Source organism: Gavia stellata, chromosome 2, assembly GCF_030936135.1.
Source record: "Gavia stellata isolate bGavSte3 chromosome 2, bGavSte3.hap2, whole genome shotgun sequence".
Classification (NCBI taxonomy): domain Eukaryota; kingdom Metazoa; phylum Chordata; class Aves; order Gaviiformes; family Gaviidae; genus Gavia; species Gavia stellata.
Window position 1 is genome coordinate 2,360,161 of NC_082595.1, and position 26,237 is coordinate 2,386,397.

Sequence of the window (26,237 nt, forward strand, 5' to 3'; positions counted from 1 at the left end):
ACTGCTTATTTTCTTCAGGAAGGAGGTGGAAAATAACACTTTGCTATATAACAAAAGCCATACTAGAAGTATTTTGCTATAGTCCACCAATAAATAGGTCTAATGGAGACGTTTCCTCACCAAAAAAAGTGCCAGCCAAAGCAGGTACATCCCTTGCTTATTTCTGCTAAGCCTGCCTGAGGCAATGCTGGCAAAGATATTTTCCACTTAGCTTTCCCCTTCCTATTTATACCATGCTCAAGGGTCAATTCCCAAATGGCCTGAACTTCACCCAGTAAAAAAAATTGCAAATATCTAAACTATGGCTATTCCGCAAGCGCTCCAAAGAGAACTTTATGACTGATTTTTTTCATTATTCATGTTTTCTAGTTGCCTACATGGAGAAAACCAATAACCTGGACCCACAGAAATAGAGTGGAGTTCACAGGAGTCGCTGTCCTTTTGTTGTGAGGAAAAGATTAATAAGTCTTTCCTGCTGTGTGATGTGGTCCACAGTTTCTGCATCTGCTGAAAACACTGTCAAACGTTTGAGAACTGACCCTGGGAAATGTGGACAGAGAAAAGAGGTCAGGCAGACCCTCTGCAGCTCTTTGCGCATCTGCATTTTACGTGGTCCTAAGTAAAATTCCCATCTGAAACCAGCTTTTCCGCTTCGGTTAGCCAAAAGAATCCGGTGAAGCTGCATTGCTGCAAGATTAGATAAAAGCCTGGAGAGCGGGAAGCAGGCACGGATCCTGCTCTGGAACAGGGATCTTCTAGGAACAACCCTGTGTGTCTCTGCCAGCGTGCCATGCACCTTCCTTTCAGCAACGGGGCCACAGGCAAGTTCCAGTGGCATTTGACGTACACATTTGGACAGCCCAGACGTGGCTATTGCTGTTAACAGCAACCTGCTGCTGCGGAAAGCTGACGTGCAAAGACCGGTTTGAGATGAAGGAGGGCAGTGCTCGCACATGTTCTGGACACTTCGTTAAGGTGAGGAAAGAGCACAACATACAGGGGTTTGCTGGTGCGGGTGCCTGCGTGGCTCCTCGCATCTCGCAGCTAGAAATTATCCTGGTCCCTCAAGCAGGAGCCTGCTCCGTGCAGCCAGTGGAAAGATCAGCATTTGTCTGAAGAGATGCAAAATCAAGCTCTGTGGGCGGGGAGGATCAGTCTTCAGCCTGTCGGGATTTTCACAGTCAGGAGGTTTCCTGTTTCTCCTGGACTGCTCTGTACATGCCAGGACTCCTGCTGCCCTATCTGATAAGAAATACAAAACATTGAGGAAGGGATGGTTCAAGTGAGAGAGATCAATCAAAGGAAATGCCGTATCGTCTCACTTCTGCCCTTTGAAGACCCCAACTTTTTCTATCCTGGCAAGATTTGAGGGAAAGACAGCCTTTTTCAAATGCTAGAAAACCACAAATACCGCTATGCTGGCACTGACCAAGACACGCATGACATAAACCACCCAGGTGACGCTGTGATTGACATGCTATTGTGCCCAGTTTTGCAATTTCCAGCCACCATCATACTTTGTCTACAGTCACGCTTCAGGCATTGACAGTGAGCCCGAGGCCGGCGACAAAAGAGGATAGCGGCGGTGGAACTGCAAATAGAAACCTATACTACGATGCTACTGCGCCCTTTTCCGATCGCTTGGCCTTCCAGCAAACTCTCGTCACTCCTTTGTACCTTCTCTTACTCAAAGACCTTAAGACAGTCTCCCAGGTGTGAAGATGCGACAGCAAAAGGGGAAAAACGTGGTCTCGTAAGGACAGGAGGTTTGGCTAAGACTGCAGTAGAGAGCTGCTGCTATCACTGCCGCCGGGAGTCACTCTCGATCTGGGATTGCAGTTGTCTCCTTTGGAGTAACAAATGTATTTGCTCTTTGTCATGTGTCCAGCAGCATGGAGAAAATTCCAGGGGGTGGGGAAGAAAAGGAGAAAATTCTTAACCCCCCCAAGTAAAATGTATAAGACAAGCTTGGTCAAATGCAAAAGTGAGGGGAAAGAATCGAGGGGACTAAAAGATAACGGAGAAAGAGATAAAAGTACCAATAGAAGGAAAGAGAGGAAGACCTTTAGACAACAAAGGAGGGGATTAGACTAAGGAGGTGACAAGGGTGCGCCCCTGACAAACAGGGCCAAAGTCAAATAGAAAAATTACCCTACCAGAAATAAAAGCAGAGGACCTGAGTTTGAATAATGGGGGAAAAAAACCAGCAGTCATATAAAATGGAGATGAGAGAACAAGAGACACGTTGAAGGTCTGGTGCAAGAGCTGCCTGAGCAAGGCAGGCCGGGGGGACAGCGGTCCCGGGCGGAGGGCAGGGACATGCCCTAGAGAGTGTGTTTGCAGAGAGGAGCGAGGCAACGTGCGGGATGGTATCGGAGGGCTTATCTGGGATGGCTGAGGCAGGAGGATGGGATAATGGGGGAGGAAGACGCAGATACTTTTCTATGCAAATGCGTGGAGCTTCTGTGTGAGTCAGACACCAGAAAATTGTGCCGTGGGCTTACAAAAATCAGGATAACCCACAGGAATAATGCCTACTGGGTTCGTTGTGTGGTATTTTCTTTCTTTTTCTTTTCTTCAGTGTGATTTTAAATAGCAAAGAAATATGAGTCAATTCATGCATGGAAGAGAATTACTTCATCCAATGGCATAGTAACCACTGCGCTCCCCAGCTATGATCACCCAAAACTGCTGATTTAATGATCTACTGCAAATCCTCAGCTCAGGTGGAACTTCCGACCTTCCATCTACATGTTAAAGCTGAAAATCTTCAAACTGTACAGAGGCCTGAATATCTTTGAAATGAAACACTCCAGAAAAAAATGCTAAAGCAAACCAAAATGGGTTTGTTGCAAATCACAGAATCACTAAGGTTGGAAAAGACCTGTAAGATCATCAAGTCCAACCATCAAATGCCATGATACACAAGAGACCAACAGTCCCTTATCTCCAAAACTAACCAGAAAAGAAGATGGGAAACTTTTAGAATGAATGATAAGACTGAAGCCAGAGCACCGGCCTTGGCACGTGCCTGAGCAGCAGCAGGGAAGCACAGGGAAGTCAGCTGAGGAAATCTCCAGTCAATACCACTCAGAGAGGGAAGACTTGTGGGGTTTAATAGCACCAGAGCAGCCAGGGGCAGAGAAAGACAGTGGATCCGTGTTCATATTGTAACAGGCATCCGACCTTACCGAGAAAGTTCTGTTTTTTTGTATTGCCTTCAGGTTTTGAAGCACTGGGGCAAAATTTGCTTCACATTTGGATCCTTTTCTCAATAACCATGAGACATAAGCTTTAAAAAAAAAAAAAGAAGAAGAAGAAAAAGTGAAATTCTAATAAAAATCTATTAATTTCAGCAGCTCACGCACTCAGACAGATACCAAACACTGCAAGACGGAAACAGAGAATCTTGTGACTGTCATTTACTAAGTTGGGTAGAAGGAAGACCTCACCATGTGCAGGGGACGATGATAAGGGTTTACGAGTCTGCCAAGGAAAGGAACAAAACAATGCCTTAACACTGCTTGCTAAGGCCAAGGAAGAAAAGGAAAAAAGGAAGGAAAAAGAAGGAAAAAGGAAGAGAGGGGACTGTTTGGAGCTTTTCTGTTATTCACTGCTATTAAAAGAGGCTGTGGCCTCTCTGCTGTGTATCACCCTGCCTTCCCCTGCCAGCCCTGCTGCGTGTGTGTATTCTGGCTGCACCCTGCAAGGCTGCCTCTCCTAAGTAGATGCTGTATGAAAAGGAGGTAAACAGGGTCCTGTCTTTTTCCTTACCTCTTCCATTCTTAGCTTCTTCTTTCTTTGTTTTTTCTTTGTTCATCTGCAGAGATAGAGTTTTGTCCTTTGCTTGTACAGTGAATTAATTAAATTACTGGGAGTTCAGAGAAGCCAGTAATTTTATATACACAACCACCTGCACCAACAGTTGTTATAAAATTCTTAATTAAGGAAAGTATATCTAAGAATGGGATATGACCTTTTTCAGAGCATGCAAGTAAGCAAAGCAACACAATGAGCTCTGTTACATAGCGGCTTTAGGTTCTCTCATAGTACCACATGCTATAAAATCGGAGAGGGCCCAGAGATAAATCGCAGCCAGGAATTGTTGAAGCCTAGGGCTTGCTGCCACAGCAATCTTCGTGGGACTGCCCACTCACCACAGAAGCAAACAGTGAGAGTCAGGTACACACATCCTGCCATCCTCAGGGTATCTCAAAACTCAAAGGCAGGCTGAGGTTTAACAGTGTCTAAATTCAACCCTAAATATCCCCTGCCCTTTCAGCCAGCCTCTCCTATCTCCAGGTAGCTTCCTCCCTGTTGCCCTTTCCCTTCCCTCTTCCCACCCCCACCATTTGCTCTTATCTCCCTCCCATTCCCAAATCCTTGATCTTCCTCTCCCTCCGAAGGTAGGGAGCCAGCTGCCAGCCATCAGACATCCTCTGCTCTTGCCCCTTTGCTACGTCTGGGTCCCCTCTGAACCTAGGCATCTCGCCCCAAATCTGTTCCTGTTGGGATTTAGCAAATGCAGCCCCTTGATCTTTTCATATGCATTTGCTAGGTTCTTACGCCTCCCCCACGGCCGCTTTCTTCAAGGCTTTGCCTGTGTCTGAAGCTCTTATCAACTCCTCGGAACAGAATACACGAATGGCACCGCCAGATCTTGAAGTCACGTCTCACACCTCTCAGGAAATGGCTTACCCCACCAAGTCACATCCCCCTCCTAAGCACAGGGCTAAAGTCACAAGATACTATTAGTTCCTTGTTGCCAAAACCAGAGAGAGACAGCACTTTAATTTTCAAAGGAAAATAGATCATGCCTATATAGTTGTAATCAGATCCTAGCCAGGCAAGACAGTTATCCTTCAGAGAGAACACAACCGCTTATCACATCGCATTTATTTTAACCCCGCGGAAGCTCTGCACACAGAGCTGTTGGGCAAGACCGGCCCTTTACTTTGCGATCTGAAATAACGAGTGGCACTGCAGCTGCGCGAGCAGCATCCTGTACTGGGGACGGATGTCACCAGGCTCTGACATCGTTCTGGTTCTCCAGTGCGATGGGCTCCATCACGTATTTCTTACCTGTAGGTACAAAGGGGTTCAGAAAGGGGTTCAGCCCAGCCCCTTGGTCACGGGTCACTATTCAGGATACTGCGGCCGTGGGTCACGCTGTCAGCCACGCACTTTCAGCCCACTTTCAGCCCCCAGCCCCGGTGCCCAGGAGCCTGCTGCCAAGCGGGACAGCCTGGAGCGCAGCCGAGTCACGCTTCTGACCTTGTAGTAAGACACCGGATCCACCTCACTGTCTCACAGGCGGAGGCGAGCCTGAGGGTCAGAGACAAATACGGCTATTTCAGATGGTGATGCCGAGGCACAGAAGTCAGCATTTTGCCTGGGGGCCACGCAAGAGACCAGAGACGGAGCAGAGAATGCAGTAGTGGCATCCTCCGCCTGCGGCGCTTTTCAAACAAGTCACCCAACACCCAACGTGCAATGGGAACCGCACAGCCCTAAGCATGAGCGTGCCATCGCCCATCCTTCTGAGAGGCAGAATCACTAAGGTTGGAAAACACCTGTAAGATCAAGTCCAACCATCAACCAACCAACACCACTATGCCTATTAAACCATGTCCCACAATGCCACATCCACACATTCCTTGAACACCTCCAGGGATGGTGACTCCACCACTTCCCTGGGCAGCCTGTTCCAGTGCTTCACCACTCTCCCAGTAAAGACATTTTTCCTAATATCCAGCCTGAACCTCCCCTGGTGCAACTTGAGGCCATTTCCTCTTGTCCTGTCGCTCGTCATTTGGGAGAAGAGACCAACACCCACCTCACCACAACCCCCTTTCAGGTAGTTGTAGAGAGCGATGAGGTCTCCCCTCAGCCTCCTCTTCTCCAGACTGAACAACCCCAGTTCCCTCAGCCGCTCCTCATCAGACTTGTGCTCCAGAAGGAGCCCTCTACATCAAACACTCTTCCTGGGCTGACCAGGGAGGCAAACCCCCTCTTCTCTGTAGAGTGCTGGTCCCTGTCTTCAAGGAGGCTGGGATCTGTTCCGGGACTCCCCGAGGAGCAGGGGGTGATGCGCAGGGTGAGGCAGTGAGGACCTCCTCAGCACCCTGCTGGGGCTCTGGCAAGGATCAGCTCTCGGGGACACCGCTGAACATCCAACGGGACAGGCAGCTCAGGGCTCTCGAGAGTACGCTTCCAGACATGTGCAAACTGTGCCAAAGTGAGGACTATACACAGCCCACCTTCGCAAGCTCTTCCTTCTTATAGCCGTGAGGGCTAAAACCACAAAGACTATGAAATGACAACTTTAAATTAAAAAAGTGACATCACTGTGAGAGCTCAGAACTCCACCTGAAAGCCTGGATGTGCCTCGATATATAGATCTCGGTGTACGTACATTGGGAAGACCTGATAAGCCTCTAAAAGCGTTCGGAGGCTGTAAAGAGCTTTGTCACAGCGACTAGAAACAATCGGAGGGACATTACGCATTCATCTAAAGATTTCCTCTTAGGCAGAATGAAAAAACCCTCAAAACCTAAGCCTAGCATGCATTAATGATTTTTGCTATCAGGGCCCTGCTAGAGAAGCTGGAAATTACACAGCATTTTCATGCCAGCAGCTCTGGAGCAAATGTAATTATGTATGCAACCATAAAAATGTGCCTGGTCTACAATTAATTTTATTTGTGAGATAGTTACACAGGCATTGCCTCTTCAATATAGCTTAAACCTAAACTCAGTCTTAACAGCAAAAATGTGGGTTTGTTTTTTCTTAAACTTTCTCTAAGTTAATGAAGTCAGGTTTGTGTGACCGCTGTTCCTTTTTTGGTCCGTCTCCTCATAATAAGCTTTTGAACCTGTTGGCCGGTTTCAGCTAAAACTGATGTAGAAATTGAGAGCTCCAAGATACCAAGTCTTTGCAAGTTTAGTCAGGGAGACAAGAGACCGCTAAATTTGCACTACTAAAAGCTTCAATCTCGGGTTTAGAGACCAGAGAATTCATGCTAAAGACAGCCACCAAAAAGAAAAAAATAATAAGCTTTGCTGGAATGAAAAAATACTGTGCAAGAGCTGTCTCCCTGCAGAGTCCTCGAAGGCACAAAGTGATGTGACAAGCCAGAGGCGTTTGAACACAGCAAAGGCTGTACTCGTGCTTACACAGCACCGTGTGCCAAAACCCGTCCTGTCTCCTCCCCTCCGGGACCAAGCAGCAGAACTGCTCCTGTGTGTCAGTTATCTAAAGGGGTGCGGTTGTTTTGGCAGCAAAGACACGACTGAACGTCACACTGCCGCCTACTCTTGCCACGCGTTCTGGGATGCTTCCCAAGCCCCGGCTCCTCAAGTCACCTAAGGCAGGATCTTAATCCGCACGTTTAAAAGATGACTTTGTGGCCCTCAACAGTCTGAGAGAACCTCCCCAGCTTGATATGCAAAAAGCTGAAAAGCCAGCAGGCCCATCTCCCCCTTCTTCTCCGAAAACCTCAGCATTTCAGAGCCTGTCTTATCCTTGCTGGATGCTCAGAGCTGGCAGCGGTGATGTGATGGCGTGTTCTCCACCTGAAGCTTAAAACCGTGTTTTCATTGCAGGTACAGGCGCATTTCGTATTGTGAGAGCCCCCTCGGCACAGGTACCTCACTGCAGAGGTGCTCCCAGCCCGGACAAAAGCATAAGGAGTTTCTCTCTCGACATGTATGGTGCAGGTCTGTGTAATCGGCCTCTGAAGCAAGCCGTAATCTCAGTTATCTACACAAGGTAGTCTGCTCTTCCCTTAGAGGTAGGTAGCTATCTCAATTTCAGCCACCTCAATTTCAAAGAGCAAACCACTTCTGGTCTTATGGCAGAGCTTCTGCGTCTTGAGGGAAGAAGTAAAATCCCCCTCTGTGCCTAGACAGGACACAAAAAAAAGCAAGTATGCAGAACAGGATGGGGCAGAAGTCTGAATGCCTTCCTAAACGCTTCCAGCCCTTACCTAGGGTTAACTCCATGCAGATGCTGGCACCTACAAGGCATTGGAAACCTCCTCGTCAGACTACAAGGGGCGCAGCGGGATGCAAAACTTCTTGTCGGGGAAAGGAAACTCCGCTGAATCCAGACGCAGTGGTTTTTTCTTGCTGCAGGAGGCACGCTGCAGTACCTCACAGGCATCGCTTTTAGCACACCGGTGGGATGACACTCTGTGGGAGAGGTGCGCCAACGCTGGGAGGGGAGAGAGCTGGCAGAAGAAAGCGAAGAGCTGTCTTTCATGCTGTCCTGCTTGCCTAGGAAGAGGCAAAAGCCTCCTACTCTGATCTGCACCTAACAGCACACTCCTTTGCAATTAGAGCGCTTGTCCCCCTTGCCTTTCTTCACTCTTAGATCCCTTTCAAACCAAGCCGGTACAGAAGGGTGGCCACCAGGATCCCACGGAGGAAATTAGTGTGTAATGCTTTGAGCAACGGGAAAGGGAAAATACGATTCCTGGGCTCTGCTCTTGCATCCAGCACATACTGCTGGTACGCAGAAGAGGACTCATCACCAAGGTCCATCGACATGCTGGTATTAGCCAGCCAGCCCAGGAAGGGAAACTGAGGCAGGGAGAGTGGAAGTAAACAGAGGTCAGCAGCAAAGGTGTGCAGCCAGGCAGTGCAGCCAGGCCTGCCTACAGCTACCTCGGCCACGCACGGGTCAACTGTGGGAACGTCTGTGGAAATGTCAAAGATCTGGATGAGGGGATCGAGTGCTCCCTCAGCCGTCATTTGCAGACAACACCAAGTTGGGCGGGAGCGTTGATCTGCTCGAGGGTCGGAAGGCTCTGCAGAGGGGTCTGGACAGGCTGGATGGATGGGCCCAGGCCAATTGTATGGTGTTCAACAAGGCCAAGTGCCGGGTCCTGCACTTGGGTCACAACAACCCCATGCAACGCTACAGGCTTGGGGACGAGTGGCTGGAAAGCTGCCCCGCAGAAAAGGACCTGGGGGTGCTGGTCAACAGCCAGCTGAATACAAGCCAGCAGTGTGCCCAGGTGGCCAAGAAGGCCAACGGCATCCTGGCCTGTATCAGAAACAGTGTGGCCAGCGGGAGTAGGGAGGTGATCGTGCCCCTGTACTCGGCTCTGGTGAGGCCGCACCTCGAATACCGTGTTCAGTTTTGGGCCCCTCACCACAAGAAGGACATTGAGGTGTTGGAGTGTGTCCAGAGAAGGGCGACGAAGCTGGTGAGGGGTCTGGAGCACAAGTCTGATGAGGAGCGGCTGAGGGAACTGGGGTTGTTCAGTCTGGAGAAGAGGGGGCTGAGGGGGGACCTCATCACTCTCTACAGTTACCTGAAAGGGGGTTGTGGTGAGGTGGGTGTTGGTCTCTTCTCCCAAGTAACAAGCAAAAGAACAAGAGGAAATGGCCTCAAGTTGCACCAGGGGAGGTTCAGACTGGATATTAGGAGAAATTTCTTTCCTGAGAGAGTGGTGAAGCACTGGAACAGGCTGCCCAGGGAGGTGGTGGAGTCACCCTCCCTGGAGGTGTTCAAGGAATGTGTGGACATGGCATTGTGGGACATGGTTTAATGGGCATGGTGGTGTTGGTTGATGGTTGGACTTGATGATCTTACAGGTCTTTTCCAACCTTAATGATTATGTGATTCTGTGAAAATGCAATTGCCTGCAGATGGGTAACTCTGTGACTGAGCGGCAACCCCCTACCCTGGAGCCTGCGCGTGTAATTCTGGGCCGCATTAAGGGCACCAACAGCTTTGCCCACATGAATCAGTCACAGTAGCACAGGTAGACCTAGCGTGTTTTATACAGCTGCAAAACACAGGCTTCCTATTCCGTGTCGCAGAACTAGCAGTCAGACTGCACTCATATACAAGATCTATTGCAACAAAGTTTAGTGTCTAGAAGTTATTTTTCTTCCACTGCAACAAAGTGGACTTTTTTTTTTTTAATGGTCTGTAAGTGTTATATCTGTGTCCCTTAATGAAAGCTTTGAGGCCTGGGAAACATCTCCATTCATTTCCTCATCAGGGGAAGCATGTTAGCTACTGTTACAAGACAGCTATTAGAACACCTCTGGTACCACAAAGTGCAAGGGAACTGAGAAGGCTTTTGGCTCAAAGGATGCCACAGCAGTCAGAGATCAAAGAGCCAGCCCATTTCCAGATTTATGAGTTGGGAATAGGTCTATTAGCTCCCAGTACTCGCTCTTTCCTGAGTACGTATTCAATATACATTGATAAAGCGGTCATCTTAAGGGGAAGTCTGACACCGAAAACCACCACGCTTCTGGGCAGCCTGTCTCAGTTTTGTCTTCTTCTAGCTCAGCAGCAGATCCAGGTGTCGGCAGCCCGAGAAGCACCCCCCCAGATGGGATCCCCTCATTTCCCTCCTGCTCCACCTGGCAGTGCCCTCGCGCTTGTACGGCCCTCCCAGGGGCTGCTGGTGACCCACGGGTGGGGAATGCCGGAGCTGGATAAAAAACCCCCATAACTGCTGTTACTGTACAGTGAATTTACCTTGGATTAGTTCCCTGATCACACTGGGTGGACTCACACAGGGCTTAGCAACCCACTCGGCTAAAGGGAAGGCAGCAGGATGGGGGTGAACCGTGGGGGGCTGCGGTGCCAGTAGTTACTTGAGCCTGAAAGAAAAACACGTGTACATGTGTGAAAAAACACATTTCCCTGAAAAAACCTGCTCTCTCTGTCTGGTGTACTTAATCCACCTTAACCAAATCCTAGAAACTAAAGTCAATGTCCCTATAAGGGCATAATTCAAAGCAGGATTAAATCCTTCCGAAACCTAAAGGATGTCACATCTCTATTCTGCATTACACATGAAAGAAATCTCTGCTTATAGTTTTCAGCAAATATTATTTGGTGTAAATGAGAGTAAAATATTCATCAAATAAATGTAATATGGAGTAATTCACTTTTGGTACCACCTGTGGCATCTTCTAAATCTGCACACTATCTGCAAGTAATTCAACCCTCCTCGAGTCTGGGAGAGACAAATCTTTTATTAAAAAACCTAAAATAATGCTGGCCGTGCTTTCTGGATCACCACTCACCCGGGTCCTTTCTCACCACCGTGCCCTCTCGTTCCACTGCTAATTGGGAACACTGTAGAAGCCTCGTGTTTCTGACCGCTGTCTGCAGGCCAAAAGCCACGATTTCGGGAACAAACGACCCAGAAACTTTATCAACGAAAGCACCCAGATCACTGCATGTGTAAAAGCACAAAGGTACAAATGCTTTACGAATAAAACGCCTTCAAAAATAGCTTTTGACAATCAAAACACCATTCTTTCATACAAAATAATTTTTCATAGGAGACGGTCCTTTGTAAAGCGCCTTGGTGACGGTGGGGCATACCCTGTCGGAGTGCGGGGCGAGGTTTTGGTGCGGGACCTCTCCAGCTGGGAAGCAGTTACGGCAGAAGCGCCGGGGCTGCGCGAGCGGGAGCAGCAAGTCGGTGGAAAAGGCGATGACACCAACGCCTGCCTCTGCCCCGTCTGAGCTGCTGGGGCTCTCCAGGTGCGGTTAACTCGCATCCTAAAAAGAGGGGAGCTGGTTTTGCAGCAGGGGCAGCGGGCACGGCAGGAGGCCGTACCCCGGCAGCAAAGCACTGCAGACAGAGCAGCCGCAGCCCCGGGAGGAGATAACTTTTGTTTACTTTGAGTCTCACACGGTGCGAGATCCCTCTCGCCAAAGCGGACAGCTGTTGGAAAACACCCACCTCCACACCGGCAGCTGGAGGGAGCAAAGCCCGTAACTGTATCAGCCCAGATGTTGTATCAGAAAGAGCCCAGCTGTGGGACCGGGCCCCACGGGGGTGCCAACCGCCCCGCACCAAGCTGCTTCGCCCACGGAAGGCGGATGCCACCTCCGCTTCGCTCTCCCTTTGGCGGCCCGTGTTCCACGCAGGGCCCGGAGGGCCGCCAGCCCTCACCCGCCCCGTCGGGCACGCGTGGGGCTGCGGTGCCCCGGCCGGCCCCGAGGCCCCCGGGCCGAGCACGGCGGGGGAGGCCCCAAGCGGGCACCCCACCGGCAAGGCCGGGGTGCGGGGCCAGGCGGCTCGGCGGGGTGCCCGGCGCTCCGCGCCCACCTTCCCCACGGGGCTGTGCCGCCTCCCCTCCAACCCCCGCCCCTGCCGAGCCCCCTCCCGGCTATAAAGGGCGGCGGGGCGGGCCGGGCCCCCTCCTCGCCCGCTGCCATGGCCGCGCTGCGCTTCGGGGAGCCCCCGGCGGAGCCGCCCGCCTTCCCCGCGGGCAGGTGGGCGGGGGGCGGCGGGCCCGGCCCGGCCTCGCCCGCCCTCAGGGCGCTTCTGCCGCCGGAGCGGGGCCGGCCGCCGGCGGGCCGGGCCGGGGGAGCGGCGGCGGCGCCGTCGGAGGGGGCGCCGGCGGCGTCGCAGCGCCGGAAGCGGACCAGCTTCACGGCGGCGCAGCTGGAGACGCTGGAGCTGGTCTTCCAGGACACCATGTACCCCGACATCTACCTGCGGGAGAAGCTGGCCGACGCCACGCAGATCCCCGAGTCCCGCATCCAGGTGAGGGGCGCCGGCCGCGCCGCACGGCACCGCCCCGCCCCGCCCGCCCTCACCGCCGCCCTCTCTTCCCCAGGTCTGGTTCCAGAACCGGCGCGCCAAGTCCCGCCGCCAGCGGGGACCGCTCCGCCCCGGCCCCGCCGCGCCGCCGCCCGCCGAGGGCTACCCGCGGCCGCCCCGCTTCGCCGCCCTGCGCGCCCCGCAGCGGCCCCGCTGCGCCCTCTCGGGCCTGGCCCAGATCGTCCCGGTCAAGCAGGAGGGCCCGGCCCCCTACGAGTGGCCACCGGCCGCCGCCTTCCCCCCGGGCCCCGGCTTCGAAGGCTTCCCGCCCAGCCAGCCCGGCGGGCCCGAGGCCGCCTCCTGGGCGGGGAGCTCCGCGGGGAGCGCGGCCGGTCCCTACGCGCCGGCCCGCGCCTTCTGCGGGCAGTACTCGCCCGTGTCGGACGCCGAGGACACCAGCGGCTACTCGGAGTCGGGCTCGGAGTGGGAGGAGACCGCCCTCGGCGCCTTCCGAGCCCTCTGAGCGCCGGCCCCGGCCCCGGCCCCGGCCCCGGCGGGCGGTTCACGCGGCAGCCGCCCTCGCTGCCAGGCCCTCCCCCGCCCCGGCCGGGCCCGGGGGGCCGCTGCTCCGGCGGCGAGCGGCCCCGTCCCGCGCTACCTCAGCCCTGCTCCGCCACTGTTGCACTTTATCGGCTAGTAACTGATTTTACCTATTTATTTAAGAAAGATACGGGTCAGCTCCAGCAGCTGAGGGCGTCTTTTTACACTGTATTTAAAGATTTCCAGTAGCAGGTTTCGTATTTCTAGTTAACCACCTGTAGCCAAAAAAAGCTAACCAAATCCGCCGTGTTTTGGGGGTGGGAGCTGGTCTTAGAAAAGTAGAAGAGTGGGATGGCCTCTCAGGATTTTTTGACCGAGGGGGAAAAAAAAAAATAAATAAAGGTTTACATTTTTGCTGTATTTGTGTGTGTGCCTGGGGCAGGGACAGGGTTTCTTACCGTGGCCGACACGGGGTAGCGAGCGGAGGTGGCGGATATCCCAGCGCAGGTTCTCTTCCCAGGGCCTGGAGAGCCACAGCTGTGAATAAGAGACCTAAGGAGCCTGAAGCGCAGGTTACAAAATACACCTTAAACCGTCTCTGTCAGTATGTGCTTTAGATCTGCTCCAACCAACCACCCCATCCCTGAACAAAAATGCAAATTTATGGCCTAAGTAATGCAGAACCCAAACCCTCAAATCATTGTCTTGCTCGGGCAAAAGCCCCGACTCTTAAGCCGAGGTTAATGTTAAACTAGAGGAAAGTAGGAGTGCTTTGTGAGCACTGTAAAGGGGCTTTAGCTTTGAATTTGAACACCAGGGACTACGCAGAAGCTGTTCACATGATGGGTAGTGGGCTGAACGGCTCTGCATTCTGAGAACACCAAAATCAGTAGTAACAGAAGCCTCTGTTGTAACTCAGTTTATTAAGGAAGGATATATTACTATGTATGTATTTTGAAGATAAGGCCAATTTTTCTTGCCTACAAAGCTGTACTTACAAGCCTTGCTGAGCAAGGTGTAAGACTCCACTTACAGAAGAGCACCTGAATGCCATGAGGCTCTGAGGATTTGGAAGCACAGAAAAAGTGACCCGTGTACTGGTGGCAGAAATACCCTTGATCAGGAATCACGCCCCACAAAATAAGGTTACCAATGCACAATATCCCTCAGCATCACCCTGTAACATACCTGTGCTTGTAAGATCTGGGGCAGCTGAACCGTGGTGGAACTGGAAGCTTGCAAAGGCTGAGTGGCATAGCAGGATTGCCGATTAATACCCTCCCTCCAAAAACCAGAGCTCTCCTTGGGGAAAAACAAAAAAAAAAGCAGCAAAAACCAACCAACCAACCAACATCAGATGCCATCCACCCCAAGTGGACTTGGGTGCCTAAGAAGCTGTTACGTTAGGGGTCGGGAAGACCCCAGAAGTACTTACAGGAGGAGACAGAAAACGCGACAATCATTTCTTGGGGGCGCAGGGTGAATTTGAGTTTACTGACTGTAAGAAAGCAAACTAACTTGTTCGACTCCTGCAGACCCAAGTTACAGTAGTTGTAGTGAGTTCTTGAGATTCCTACTATGCTTAGGCCACATTCAGCAGGAATGGTCATATTTGTTACTGTATTTCACCAAAACTCAACAGCATTAACTCTGACCCAACATATCAGTAATCGAGGGGAAACGCGGCCTCCTGAAGAGAAGCAGCGCATATATTCACATTGCCTACGCGTGTTGGCCAAACGACATGTGAAAGTACATAGATACATAATTTGTGATAAAAGTATCTTCCTATTATATTACATTACCCTGCAATGCTTAAAAAACCCCACTTCGACACAAAACATGTTAGAAAGAGCACATTTAAGAGTCCATATGTAAAAAACCATCATACCTACAGAATCAGAGTTAAGATCGGCATGTGGTAGTTATCACAATGTATTCTGTATCCAGTAAGAAATGAGTTTGTTATGAAAAGCAGGTTCCCAAATCCTCTTTGCTGAATACCATTCTCAGCAGCGGTACTTACCGGTGTCTACAACTTCTCTCTCCCTCAGTTTGGGGTGCTTGCTATCAGCAGGGCGAAGTTAACCTCCTGATGTTTCGTATCGGGAAGTCCTATTCCACAAAAGCATTCGTGCATCTGCTTAACTTGTAAGTATGCAAACTGAGTCCTGACAGAGCAGTAAGGGATTGCAGGGGTTTGTCGAGGAAGCCAGCGAGTGGCTGCTGGAAGGGGTAGTCTTTGCTGTTCCCTTCTGCTGGCCCTGGCAGCGAGTGAGTTCAGTGTGCTACATGGGCAGAAAACTCAACGAGAAAGGTGAACTGTTCTTCAGCAGCATAGCTCCCTGAACCGGCACGCCAGCGGCTTTTATGAGCAGCAGACGACAAGGATAGGGGTGTATGTAAACAGCGAGGGGACGGTTCCTTTCTCCTGAGTTAGCTGTAGATCGTGTTCGTTACTGTCAGGCTAAACCTACGTGCCTTTTAAACCCACGTGGCTTTGGCACCTTTCTCTGTTTAAATGAAAAGGGTGGTGGGACAGGACCTTTCTGGCTTCTTTACCGAACGCATGGTAATACCACAAAATAACGGGTAACATGATTAAAGAAGCAATTGCAGGGACCGCTACAATGTTCTATTGCGTCAGGAGAGGTAAATTTCCATGGGTAACTCGGCAAAATTAGTGTTTAGCATTATTTTGTGACATCCCTTGCAAAGTTTCTAAATACCTTTTAAAACAGCTACTCACCTTGTCCTCATAAGATTTCCTTTTCAGCAATTAAATTAACGTCTGTTAAAAAAAAATGACCTGAGACCATCTGCAAAAAAGTTTGCATTTTTGTGAAATATATCAACTCTCATAGGTCAATTTATTCAGAGTTACAAATTTCATTGAGAATAAAAGATTTATGCATTTCTCTTAATTAACAGAACAAGTTTAGCTAAATATAAACTCTGCACTAAAGTTTTGCAGTGGCACAATACCAACACAGAATACAGAAGCATCTTTAAACTATACAAAATTTTAAAATTGAAAATAATCCTGTTTACATATTCTTTATACATTAACATATAAAAGACCTCATTTAATGAGGTATCTAAAAGAATCAAAACCATCTCTACAGCTATCTCTGAAAATTCATATCTGGAAACAATTCATTACACAGAAGCTTTACAAGACTATTTAAACAAACCAATACACACTTTTTACAAGATTAACATTCCAAAAGGTACTCATAGGCAGGTTGTCACTTTTTATTTTCGCAGTTTACCTCACTGGTTATCTTTAATTATAAAAATCTTCATATTTATATATGTTGGGTATTGTTGGATAACCAGTAATCTAATTTAAAAGTTGTGCAAAACAAACAAAAATTTGGAAAAACAGTAAGTTTAACCAGTCATTTATATAAAATACCAACTAAAGCACTTCTTTTGCCCCGTGCAAAGGGAAAAAGCCATAACCAATCTCTTTCCGGAAAGTTACCAGCTACGTTTTTGCATTCCTTCATTAGACTCCTTCTATAAGTTACGATAAATTAAAAGTTCCAACAAGACGCTGACTGATCGACAGACCTGCCCAACATCCGCAAGTTTACAGCTTCTGTTTGCTGTCCGTATCCTGCTGCTGCTTCTTTCCATCGGACCGCTCAGCCTGCCTTGTCACCAGGCTACCCCTGAAGGCTGAAATGGCAACTCTCAATACCTACACAGAAGCGTAGCTTTACGTAACAAAGACCTGCCATGTGGCTACTCATTTGAGCCATTTCCTCTTCATCGCTTCTAACATACCAGGAGAGCCAACAGCAAGAGGTCTGCAGAATTCACCTGAACTCGTAAAAACTAAGTTCAAATTATATGAAAGTATGTTTTCAAGTTTATTATAATAAATGCAATTACTAAGAGATTACCAGTTAGCAAAACTACGGTATGTGAATAACCAGTGGAGAAATCTAATGTAACGCTGGCCAGTAATGCTGGTTTTCTTAAGAAGCAGATATAATATATTTAAAAGGGTCCTTTCTGAGAGGTTTTCTTTCCCCTTATCTTCTGGCAGTTAGGATATTTGGTGAAGCCTATATAAAGGAAGAGGACTTTCCAGAATACTTGCTGTACACTTGAAAGAAAATTTTCAGTCTCTGTTGGTGTTATTAGCTGCAAAAGCATGTAAATTGCCCATCTGGCTCAGACCACTCTGAATATGTGCAACATGGATCTCAACGTTATTCTGAAAACAACTACAGGGAGAAAAGAAGAAAAAAAAAGTGTTAAACCCCGTATTTAAAAGTTGTGCCTGACTACTTCTACAGTGAAGGTCAAAACATAGCCAATACAAAACTTCAGATAAATCAGAGTAGTGCATTGATAGAGACATATGTGAAAATAGCATTTGCACAAACAGCTGCTTGCAATCAAGAGTTACTGACTTGGGTACTTTAAAGAAGACTTTAACATGACCAGAGTTAAATGAAATAAAAATATTAAGAAGAGATGCTAAAATGCCCAAAATAAGTACAGCAAAGTGGAAACATCCTCAGTTTCTCTGTAGTGTACATCAACCGTTAGCTGAATCCACTCCAATGTGCAATTTGCAGTGTTGATTACAGAAAAGTTTCACTTATGTTTGGGGTTTATTTTTGTTGTCACTGATGAAAAATGCTATAAAACAGCATTTCTCAATAATTATTTTTAAATCAAAAGGCCATCCTACTATCTTTGCCAAAAAAAAAAAATCAATCCTGTGTGCAGCCTCCCATTATTATGTAGCGATACGAGTATAGAGGGTATAAGGAAATACTTAGCATTTTGGTATATTTTCTAAATTATGTAATTTAGCAGCATTATAATTATAAAAAACCAAAATCTGGTCACAAATTGCTGGAGGCTGCAGCGTACTCCAGACAAGTACCACCACATCCACAGCCTTGCTGGTTTTCTAATGCTTCCTCAGGCACCTGCTTATGACAACTATTGAAAAACGGCCCATCAGGAGTAGATACGGGCCTTTGATCTGTCACAGTACGGCTGCTCTTCTGTTTCTTGGTTTAAAATATTGCTAATGGAAGCTGGTCAGAAGCTATAAATGTCTCATATGCCAGCTTCTGATATTTACAGACAAGAGGTTGAGTAACTATGCAAAAAGAATACTGAAATTGTACTGTTCTGTGGTTTAAAGAATTATAATAATATATTTACTAGTGGGATTTCAAAGTCTGAAAATGTTCTAAAATACTTTCTACGTGTCATAAGTGACCGAAGAGCAAGAAAGTCTGGTTGCTGCCACATCAATGTAGCACTCTTTTTTTTTTTTTATTACATCAGGTTACTTCACTGATAGGTTCGAACAGAAAACTGGTAATTTCACACTCCCTTTAAGAAGCCCCCTTTTAAATGGGACCATTCCTATAAGTAAAAGTTACCAGATTAAAACCCTTAATTATAATCAATCTTCACCTCTAAAATACAGTAAGAATTGCTTGCTGGCACAAACTATGTAATTAAGAATTAAATATTCAAAAAGTAATACCTGATATTTGAGGCGTCTATTGAATTCTTAATGTCATTTAATGAATCTGTTAGTGATTTAAATTCAAAGGAATTCAGATCACCTCCTTCTGCTAGACACTGTAGGAGAAGACGACAAAAAATGTTCTCACAGTTCGGCACAAAGAAACCGACAGCTTTAATACTACGTATTTTATGGGAGAAACTATTTTCTGCAAACTTTTTACCTTAATTTGCAGTAATATTGCTGTAAGTCTAGAGATAAGATCAGTTAAATTTTCACTCTCAACACAAAGCTGTCCTGTTGTTGAGGAATTGGCTTGCCTGACGATCTCCTGAGCCTCCTCTTCACACCTACGCCTCAGATCTGTCGGTTGGTCGGCAGGCTGGAGGCCTTGGTCAGGAGCAAGCTGCACAGATAGAATAAAGAGAAATTAAGCATAAAGATCTCCTTTGCATTTGGCATATGTGTGAAATGATACATGATTTCAAGGAGAGTTCACAGGTATATAATACAGTATTTTTTCTTCGTTTATGTACATGGATGTCTATTTCAAAACTGTCCACTGGCATCAGCAAAAGCGTCTGTGTTCTGGTAAAAGAACAGAGACAGACAAAGGCAGAGACAGGGAGAGAGAAGGAATCCAATACAGCTACGACTAGTTTCATTTCAAAGTGACCCCCACCTACGCCCTATTCCCAGGAAATTCTATTTTTTTTTTTTTGTACTTAGGTTAAGCAAACCCAACAAGTACATATGGATTCCAGCAAAATCTTACCTCATAACAATACTGTTGAACTTTATGCAAAACTTTATTTAAGTCTTTGTTTAGTTGTTCTAGATCTAGAACAATAGTTGCGTATCTCCTCTGAAACTCAATGCCTATTGGCATAGAATAGGATTTCTGTGGAAAAGACAAAGCATATTAAAGTTAATGCAATACTGTACATTTATATCTTGTGAACTCATCAAAAGGAATTTTCACTTGAAAACAATACTGAGATGTTTGAAATCCCAGTGTTCAATAGAAAAATGTTACCGTGCACATTATTAAAATGCAGCATCACTGTTTAAAACTCCAAGTGACAACTGTGTAGTAACTACCATGTTTTTATTCTCTCCATAAAGTGCTATGATAATCTGTGGTGGTAAACGTTACAGAAGATGACTGTGGTCTGACCTGCTTATTTTTCCAGTAGTTGGGTACGGCTTCTCTCTACTGAAGGAACAGAAAACTATCCTGTCAGTAGGAGAACAGTATAGCACAACATGGCCACGACCACCTCTGCTGCAGGACGGGCGGCACAGTTGTCTAGTAAGTTAGTGGTCACTTGAGGATGACTCAGTGCTACGTACCTTTTGTGCCAGCTAACAGTTCTGCCAAAAAAGAACGTTAATAGAGCTTATACTTGGTAACATACATATTTTGGGTAAGCACAATTTTCCACAAAAAACCTCACCACCAAAAAAAAACCCCAAACCCCCAAATCCCAAACCAGAATACAGTACTTTTTTCTCATACTGTTTTCAGAATGTGTCTCAACACTGTTTGAGTGATATTTACGGAATTTAAACAAAACATACAATATATTATAAAATTTCCTCCACAAATGGCCTCTTGCAAGATAAGCTGGATGTATTGCCACTGCTTCTCAAACACAAGTCTGAGATACAGGTACCTCATACAATCAAACCTGTAGTGATAGATTTTACACTACGCGATAAAGCAAATTGCAAAGTCAAGAGCCTTCATCAGGAGGATCCAGGTCAAAAACTCAAAATCAAGGTTTCGGTTATCAGTTCAGTTCAAAGTTCCCCATTAAACTTAATCACTGAAATGATCTCCAGGGATTTACAAGTCTGAATACCAAAATAATAGGGCTGTAAACTAACACCATAACTTCACAATTCACCAAAGGAAAAAAAACTGTAACTTTCAGAGCTTCTTCAGTGGCCAGCCCCGCTAGAGCAGACGGGACGACTCCAGGTTAGCTGTGAAAGCTGCAGACAACCGTGAATTCCCCATCAGAGAGGAAAGGCTAGGGGCATTCTATGCTAGTGATGACAAAAGAAATATTTCTCAGCAGTAGTACTATTTCTGATCCGGGAGCAATCCAAGACCTGGAAACACTGACAAACAACTGAACAGGCAGACAAAAGATGGATGGCTTTCAGAAGATGGAAGCAGATAACATCTCTGTCACTGAGCATCTAACGTGCTTGTCTGGAACCACCAGCATCACCTCCACCTTGTCTTTATCGCAGGTCAAGTGGAAAAATGAACTAGCCATCCTTTTTATTTAGAGTTGTTTATCCAAATGGCTATCAGAAAAGTGTTTACCATTTTATGTACACAGTAACTTGTTAATAGCCTGCAACCAAGACTAGTATAGTGACGTCAAGATGCTTAACTATTAATAAGTTGTCCTTTCAGAAAAATGAAAGTGGGCAGTTGTATGTATCAATAGCTCCTCTGAAGGCATCCCCTGCCTCATGTAAATTTATTATTATTGTCAGATAATAATGGACTACATTCAGTACCAGTTCTGATTTTGGTCAGTTCTGTTTATTTCTATATTGGATCAGTCATTACAAAAAACCAAACAAAACTCCATAAAAGGATTGCTTCAAACCAAACGGTGGTGTTACTCTAACAATTATCAAATCACAATTGTATGAATTATTAAAGTGACAATTAAACTATACCTGAATGAACTCAAAGGATTCTATTTTATTCATGTTCAGGTATGTTATTGATGTTCAAGTGGATTGATGCTGGAAAAAGATTCTTGTTCAAAGAAAATACATTTTAAAGGAGGAACAACATATACCCAGCAGCACAAACATAGATGGGATTGCCAAGGGACAGAGAGGATTAGAAGACAGACTAAGAATACGACCCAATAGAAAGGTATCACGTCCTCTATTTTTATCAGGACAGCCTTGAATAGTAACGGATGTTGCTTTATGATTGCTTGTTTACAAAGGAAACAGCGCAAGGGAAGAATTTCAAAACTCTCTCAAAGTCCTTATCTAGGCTACAACTGAGCTAAAATATATCAAATTTAACATTTATTTCTAGATCCCCTTCTTCCCTGTTGCTTTTTTGTTCTTTCAATTTTGTGGAATAAGGATATCAGGGAAAATAACAATATGGTTAATTTATGACTTAGTGACTGAGTGACATGTTAGTATCTGCATTCTTGTCAGAGGAAGGCTACTGTCATTCCTGTGGATTTCCTTATCTATGCAAAAATATCTCAGTAAAAACAAAGAGTTTTTTAGTTTTAAGAAGAGTTGGTAATTTTTCAGTATCAGAGTTACAGGTTGCAATAGTATGTTTTAATCTTGCTTCTTTTTGCATCTATTTTAATTATTAATACGTAAAATTAAAAGATAAAATGTTTAATGCATAGGAAAAAATAATGCAGTAACTGAAATGATAACAAGGTTTTGAAGAGCAGCATCACAGCACAAAAGACGAAAATTAGAGACATAGGGATGGGGCAGTAGGAAGCAGAGTAACAGAACGCACATGTGCACATGATCACTGAAGGGACAAAGAGGGAAATCTTCCTACAATAAATCAAATCCTTCAACGTTCAAATATTTTACATGAAAAAAATCAGCTTTTTGGTTTCAAGAAATGAAAAGGACTCCTCTTCCTCTCCACAAACCTTGAGCCTTCTGTCTGTACGTTGTAGAGACAACTGTCTGAATGGACGCTAGCAGAAGGTTGAGACTGATAGCTTTCCACTTTCAAGTTGATTGATAGCCATGGGTGGTAGAAGAGGCGTTCTTATCATTTTGATTTACTGACTGATGATTAGATAAAGCCTAGCAAGCAAAACTATCCTGCTGCTGCTCATTATGCTGTAGCTGCTCTGGTATTGTAATTTTAAATGCTGGTCAAGGGCACTCAGAGCTTTATATAGAAAATCTCTGAACTGAGTTACTGTTTTAGCCAGAAAGCTAAATAACTAAGTACCTACCATCCACAAAATAAAGCTATGATTAATGTCTTGCCATATAAACTTATACCCAAGATTCTCAAAGTACATAGCATTTCCTTACTTTACGTGTCAACTGACATATGCTATCCCAGTCTTAACATTAATCGGTTTCCAAAGCATAACGCTTTCAAAGGAGAATCATATTTGAAACAACCGACCTCTCTCACTTGTCTTTAAAAAAATAATTAAAAAAAATCACATTATAGAAAATGATAAAATACAGATTTTTATCTGAACTCTGGTTTTAATTCTATCTATTTGCATTAGCTGTTAAAGCACATCCTGTTTTAAGAACTGAAAAGAAAACGTTCTCACCAGCTTTTCTGCTTCTGTATTCATCTCTCTCAATTGTTTGATGTGTTCCTTCTTGATCATAAGGATTTTCGATAATCTGGTCTAAAACAAAGGAACTCTTTTTAGAATGAAAAGGTCCTTAAGCAGTTTTGAAATGCCATAGGAATTCAAGATAATAAAATGTGTGTTTCTTTCATAATTTCAAAATACATTTCTCAGTTGTTCATCAAGTTCAGACGCAGAAATAAAAATTCATCAAAGGATGGATTTTCCAGAGATTTTTAAAGCATTTCCAAGCGCCCTAGATTGGAGAACGCTAAAATCCGTCAACTGAAATTCCTTATAGGAAGACTGATAGAATTTATGGCCAGCTAGAGGCTGAAGAATCAAGAACCTTCTTTTTTTGCAGCCTGAAGGAAAGCAAAGGGTGTTATTATCATGTACTACAATTAATATCACTCACCTTACCATACCTTTTTTCACACAGTTCTCAGCCTGTTCTCAGCTCTGCCCTCAACAGAGCACCAGCCCTTTGTATACTCCTGCAGTAAAACTCGGTATAGATATTGGATCTATTTTGTACAGAACAACTCTGGGCTTTCCACTTCCCTCCTTCATAATGGGAATACCCTGTTTCTGCTGCCCTTGGGACCTAGCAGGCTGAAGTGGAAATCACTGGGAGCGCTCTCAACACACACATCACTCCTAAAACTATTCATACTCTCTAGTCCCTGAGAGAAATCCTAGCACCACTACAACCAGCAACAGTTTTATTACTGATGTAGACAGAGCCAAGATTTGTGGTTTTATAAATTTCAAAGGGGTTAACTGTATCCTAGTAGTGGAACATGGGACTGGGAGAAATAGGAACTCCTAGTTCAACATACATCTGCTTATATATAATCCCCTTTGTTGATTTTCAGTCTTAATGCAGCCAGGTTTCTTGTCCTCACAAATCCTAATGGAAAATTGTTCCAGGACCTCTTTCAGCTCATTATAAGTCTTCTTGGAATTTCCATGTTAAATGCATTCTTGTTCACTTCATAGTAATTTGGTCTACCAAAGCTGTTTTTCAGCTAAATACAGGCTCTTCCTCCCTGTATTTATCCCTGTTTATTCAGAGACAGTAAAAACATCTCTTCTCCACTGTTCTTTCACCAGACTAATCACAACCCAAGCCTTTCCAGTCTCCTCTGCATAAAAGGCTCTTGATCTGCTAAACTTTCGTGGCCCTTTCTGTAGCTTTTTTCCATTCACTGTCATCTTTCCTGGATGTGAGCAACAGGAAGCCTACACCAGTATTCCAAATGACAGACCTGTAAACTAGACCTGTAAAATGGCATCAATACTTGTCTCTTTCTACCACAAATACTTTGCCTGATGCATCTTATGATCAGATGGCAAGCCATGATCAGATGCACAGAGGCAATACTGCATAGGTTATCACTCTTCCAATTCTAGCTGCTCATTTCTGTCCCCCAACGCCCAGGCTAAGCCAGCACTTGCATTTTTGCAGCTACATGAAGAACCTGATCAGGGAACTGATTATGACAATAAATTCAGAAAAGGCAAGAAAAAGAAGTTTTAAAATTGTTACTTGTGAGCTGGATTATGTCTCTGCTATAGTTTCTAACGTGCCACACAAATGCTCATGTTGGCAAAAAACCACCTGGGAGGAAGGAAAGCACTGTACACCACCTGCCGCTGCTGCCAAAGACTTACTTGTGAAGCTCTGCTGTCGTCACCATCCAGCAACTGCCTAATACGTCTAAGTCCTTCTCCTTCGTGAAGCTGGTGAATCCCCAACTTCATGCAGAATATATTATTTGTCCCCAAAACTTGCAAGGTATTTGGTGCTTAACTTCTACTTTGATGTCCAGACATATTTGAGGATGCAGGGTCCTAGTTCTCCAGTTCATGAGCTTGGATTTTATATTACATTCATCCTATTCCCAGATATACTCCAGTGATTAAGATAATCTGACTCTTTCTACAAGAAACTCTGACCTTTCACTGTGTCTATGATGTCTACCAACTTTCTCTTATTGGTACATTTTATTGAATAGACTTCCGTTTTCATTTGCCAGTGTCATCAGTCAATGCTTTAACTCAGTTCAGCCCTATTTTCCTTGAGAAATTCTTGCCTAACAGCTCTATTTTCAGCATAACTCATCCTGTTTACTGCTATGGTTTATAGTTCTCATTAAACTGGAAATGAGGTTTTAGTGCAATGTTTTTCCACATTAAGAGAGATGAAGGAACAACCCAACCAGTATGTTTAGATCTGTACTTCAGATTTCATTTTTTAGTCAAAAGAATACTTGTAAGAACACAAGCATTTCACAGTAAAACGTGCAATAACTTACTACGGAATATTTTCAAAATTTTCATAAGCAGAAAATAGTCAAAAATCCAGTATCCATTTTCAGATTTTGCCTCCTGCATTTATGTTGAGAAGATCACTCCTTTTTCCACACCGATTCACTTCTCCGATCGTGGTGCATTAACATCCCCCCTCTACTGGCCACGCAGCAAGCCTGCAAACAGTCGTTTTGTCCTGGATTGGTTCCTTCCCAATTTCATTTTTTTTTCCCCAAAACAAAACAAGAAGGGAGGGAGGGAGGAGCTGTAGCTGAGCGCTTGGAAAAACATCCTCCAAATTTTAATACCGACTAGAATGTAAGGATGAAATGTATTGATTTTGACCTGCAGTATAGCCTATGAAATATTTAAGGATACATTACAAATTGCATATAAGCATGAAAGACTTTTTTTTTTTATTTATTACTTGTTTATTGTCGACTTCATTCTTAATATCATGTTAACTTTTGAGCCATTCTTCTCCTAATACGCATGTTTGTCCACAGTAAAAACCAGAAAGAATAACAGTCTCTGATGCCAAAATGTAAACACGTAGAAATTAGTATAAAGACTTATAAAAACTAAGACTCACCAGTGTAGAACTATGATTAAAATAGTTGTTACAAGTCCCAATGTTTGCTTACAACTGCAAGTTATAAGTAAAGAGAATATCCCTAACATTTACTTGTCATTGTCTGCCCGTGATTTTGGCTACACTTAATTTTGTTCCAAATTAATTTCAGAACCCGTAAAAGAGAACTAAGGGGCTGGGCTGAAACCTTTTTCAAGGTGTGCTGCATTTTTTTCTGTTTTGTCCAAAAGAAAGTTTTCCCATGAAATTGTTTATTCATGGTATCATAAATAATTGCCTGGTAATAGTTCTCCAGAAAGTTTTCTTTGAATCAAACATTTTCTGATAATTTACTTCCTGATTCACCATTAAATCAGAATGAAGGCTTTGACCTTTTTACTGTACCAGTGCATAAGAAAA

At 45.5% G+C, this 26,237-nt stretch overlaps 2 protein-coding genes across 5 annotated transcripts in view; one reads left to right on the forward strand and one right to left on the reverse strand.

Moving 5' to 3' along the window:
• The first annotated feature begins 12,202 nt into the window (after positions 1–12,202).
• Positions 12,203–13,055, forward strand: MIXL1 (Mix paired-like homeobox). Its single transcript, XM_059835792.1, has 2 exons — positions 12,203–12,535; positions 12,609–13,055. Exons 1-2 carry the CDS (start codon positions 12,203–12,205, stop codon positions 13,053–13,055), a joined length of 780 nt encoding a protein of 259 aa, XP_059691775.1.
• A 4,042-nt stretch (positions 13,056–17,097) lies between these two features.
• The window catches only part of LIN9 (lin-9 DREAM MuvB core complex component), a 38,358-nt gene continuing 29,218 nt past the window's right edge, over positions 17,098–26,237 (reverse strand). For 3 of the 4 annotated variants that reach the window (XM_059834374.1, XM_059834364.1, XM_059834346.1), the window contains 5 exons: positions 22,907–22,987; positions 19,357–19,482; positions 18,805–18,987; positions 18,600–18,697; positions 17,098–17,310 (listed from right to left, as the gene is read on the reverse strand). In XM_059834374.1, coding sequence (XP_059690357.1) covers positions 17,205–17,310; positions 18,600–18,697; positions 18,805–18,987; positions 19,357–19,482; positions 22,907–22,987 — 594 coding nt within the window. In that variant the 3' untranslated portion in view covers positions 17,098–17,204. The remainder of the gene's footprint in view (positions 17,311–18,599; positions 18,698–18,804; positions 18,988–19,356; positions 19,483–22,906; positions 22,988–26,237) is intronic. The other variant, XM_059834356.1, reaches the window with a different exon arrangement.

Coding starts and splice junctions, on each gene's coding strand:
- MIXL1 (XM_059835792.1), top strand. CDS start 12,203: ATGGCCGCGCTGCGCTTCGGGGAGCCCCCGGCGGAGCCGCCCGCCTTC. Junction 12,536..12,608: donor TCCCCGAGTCCCGCATCCAG/GTGAGGGGCGCC, acceptor TCTCTTCCCCAG/GTCTGGTTCCAGAACCGGCG.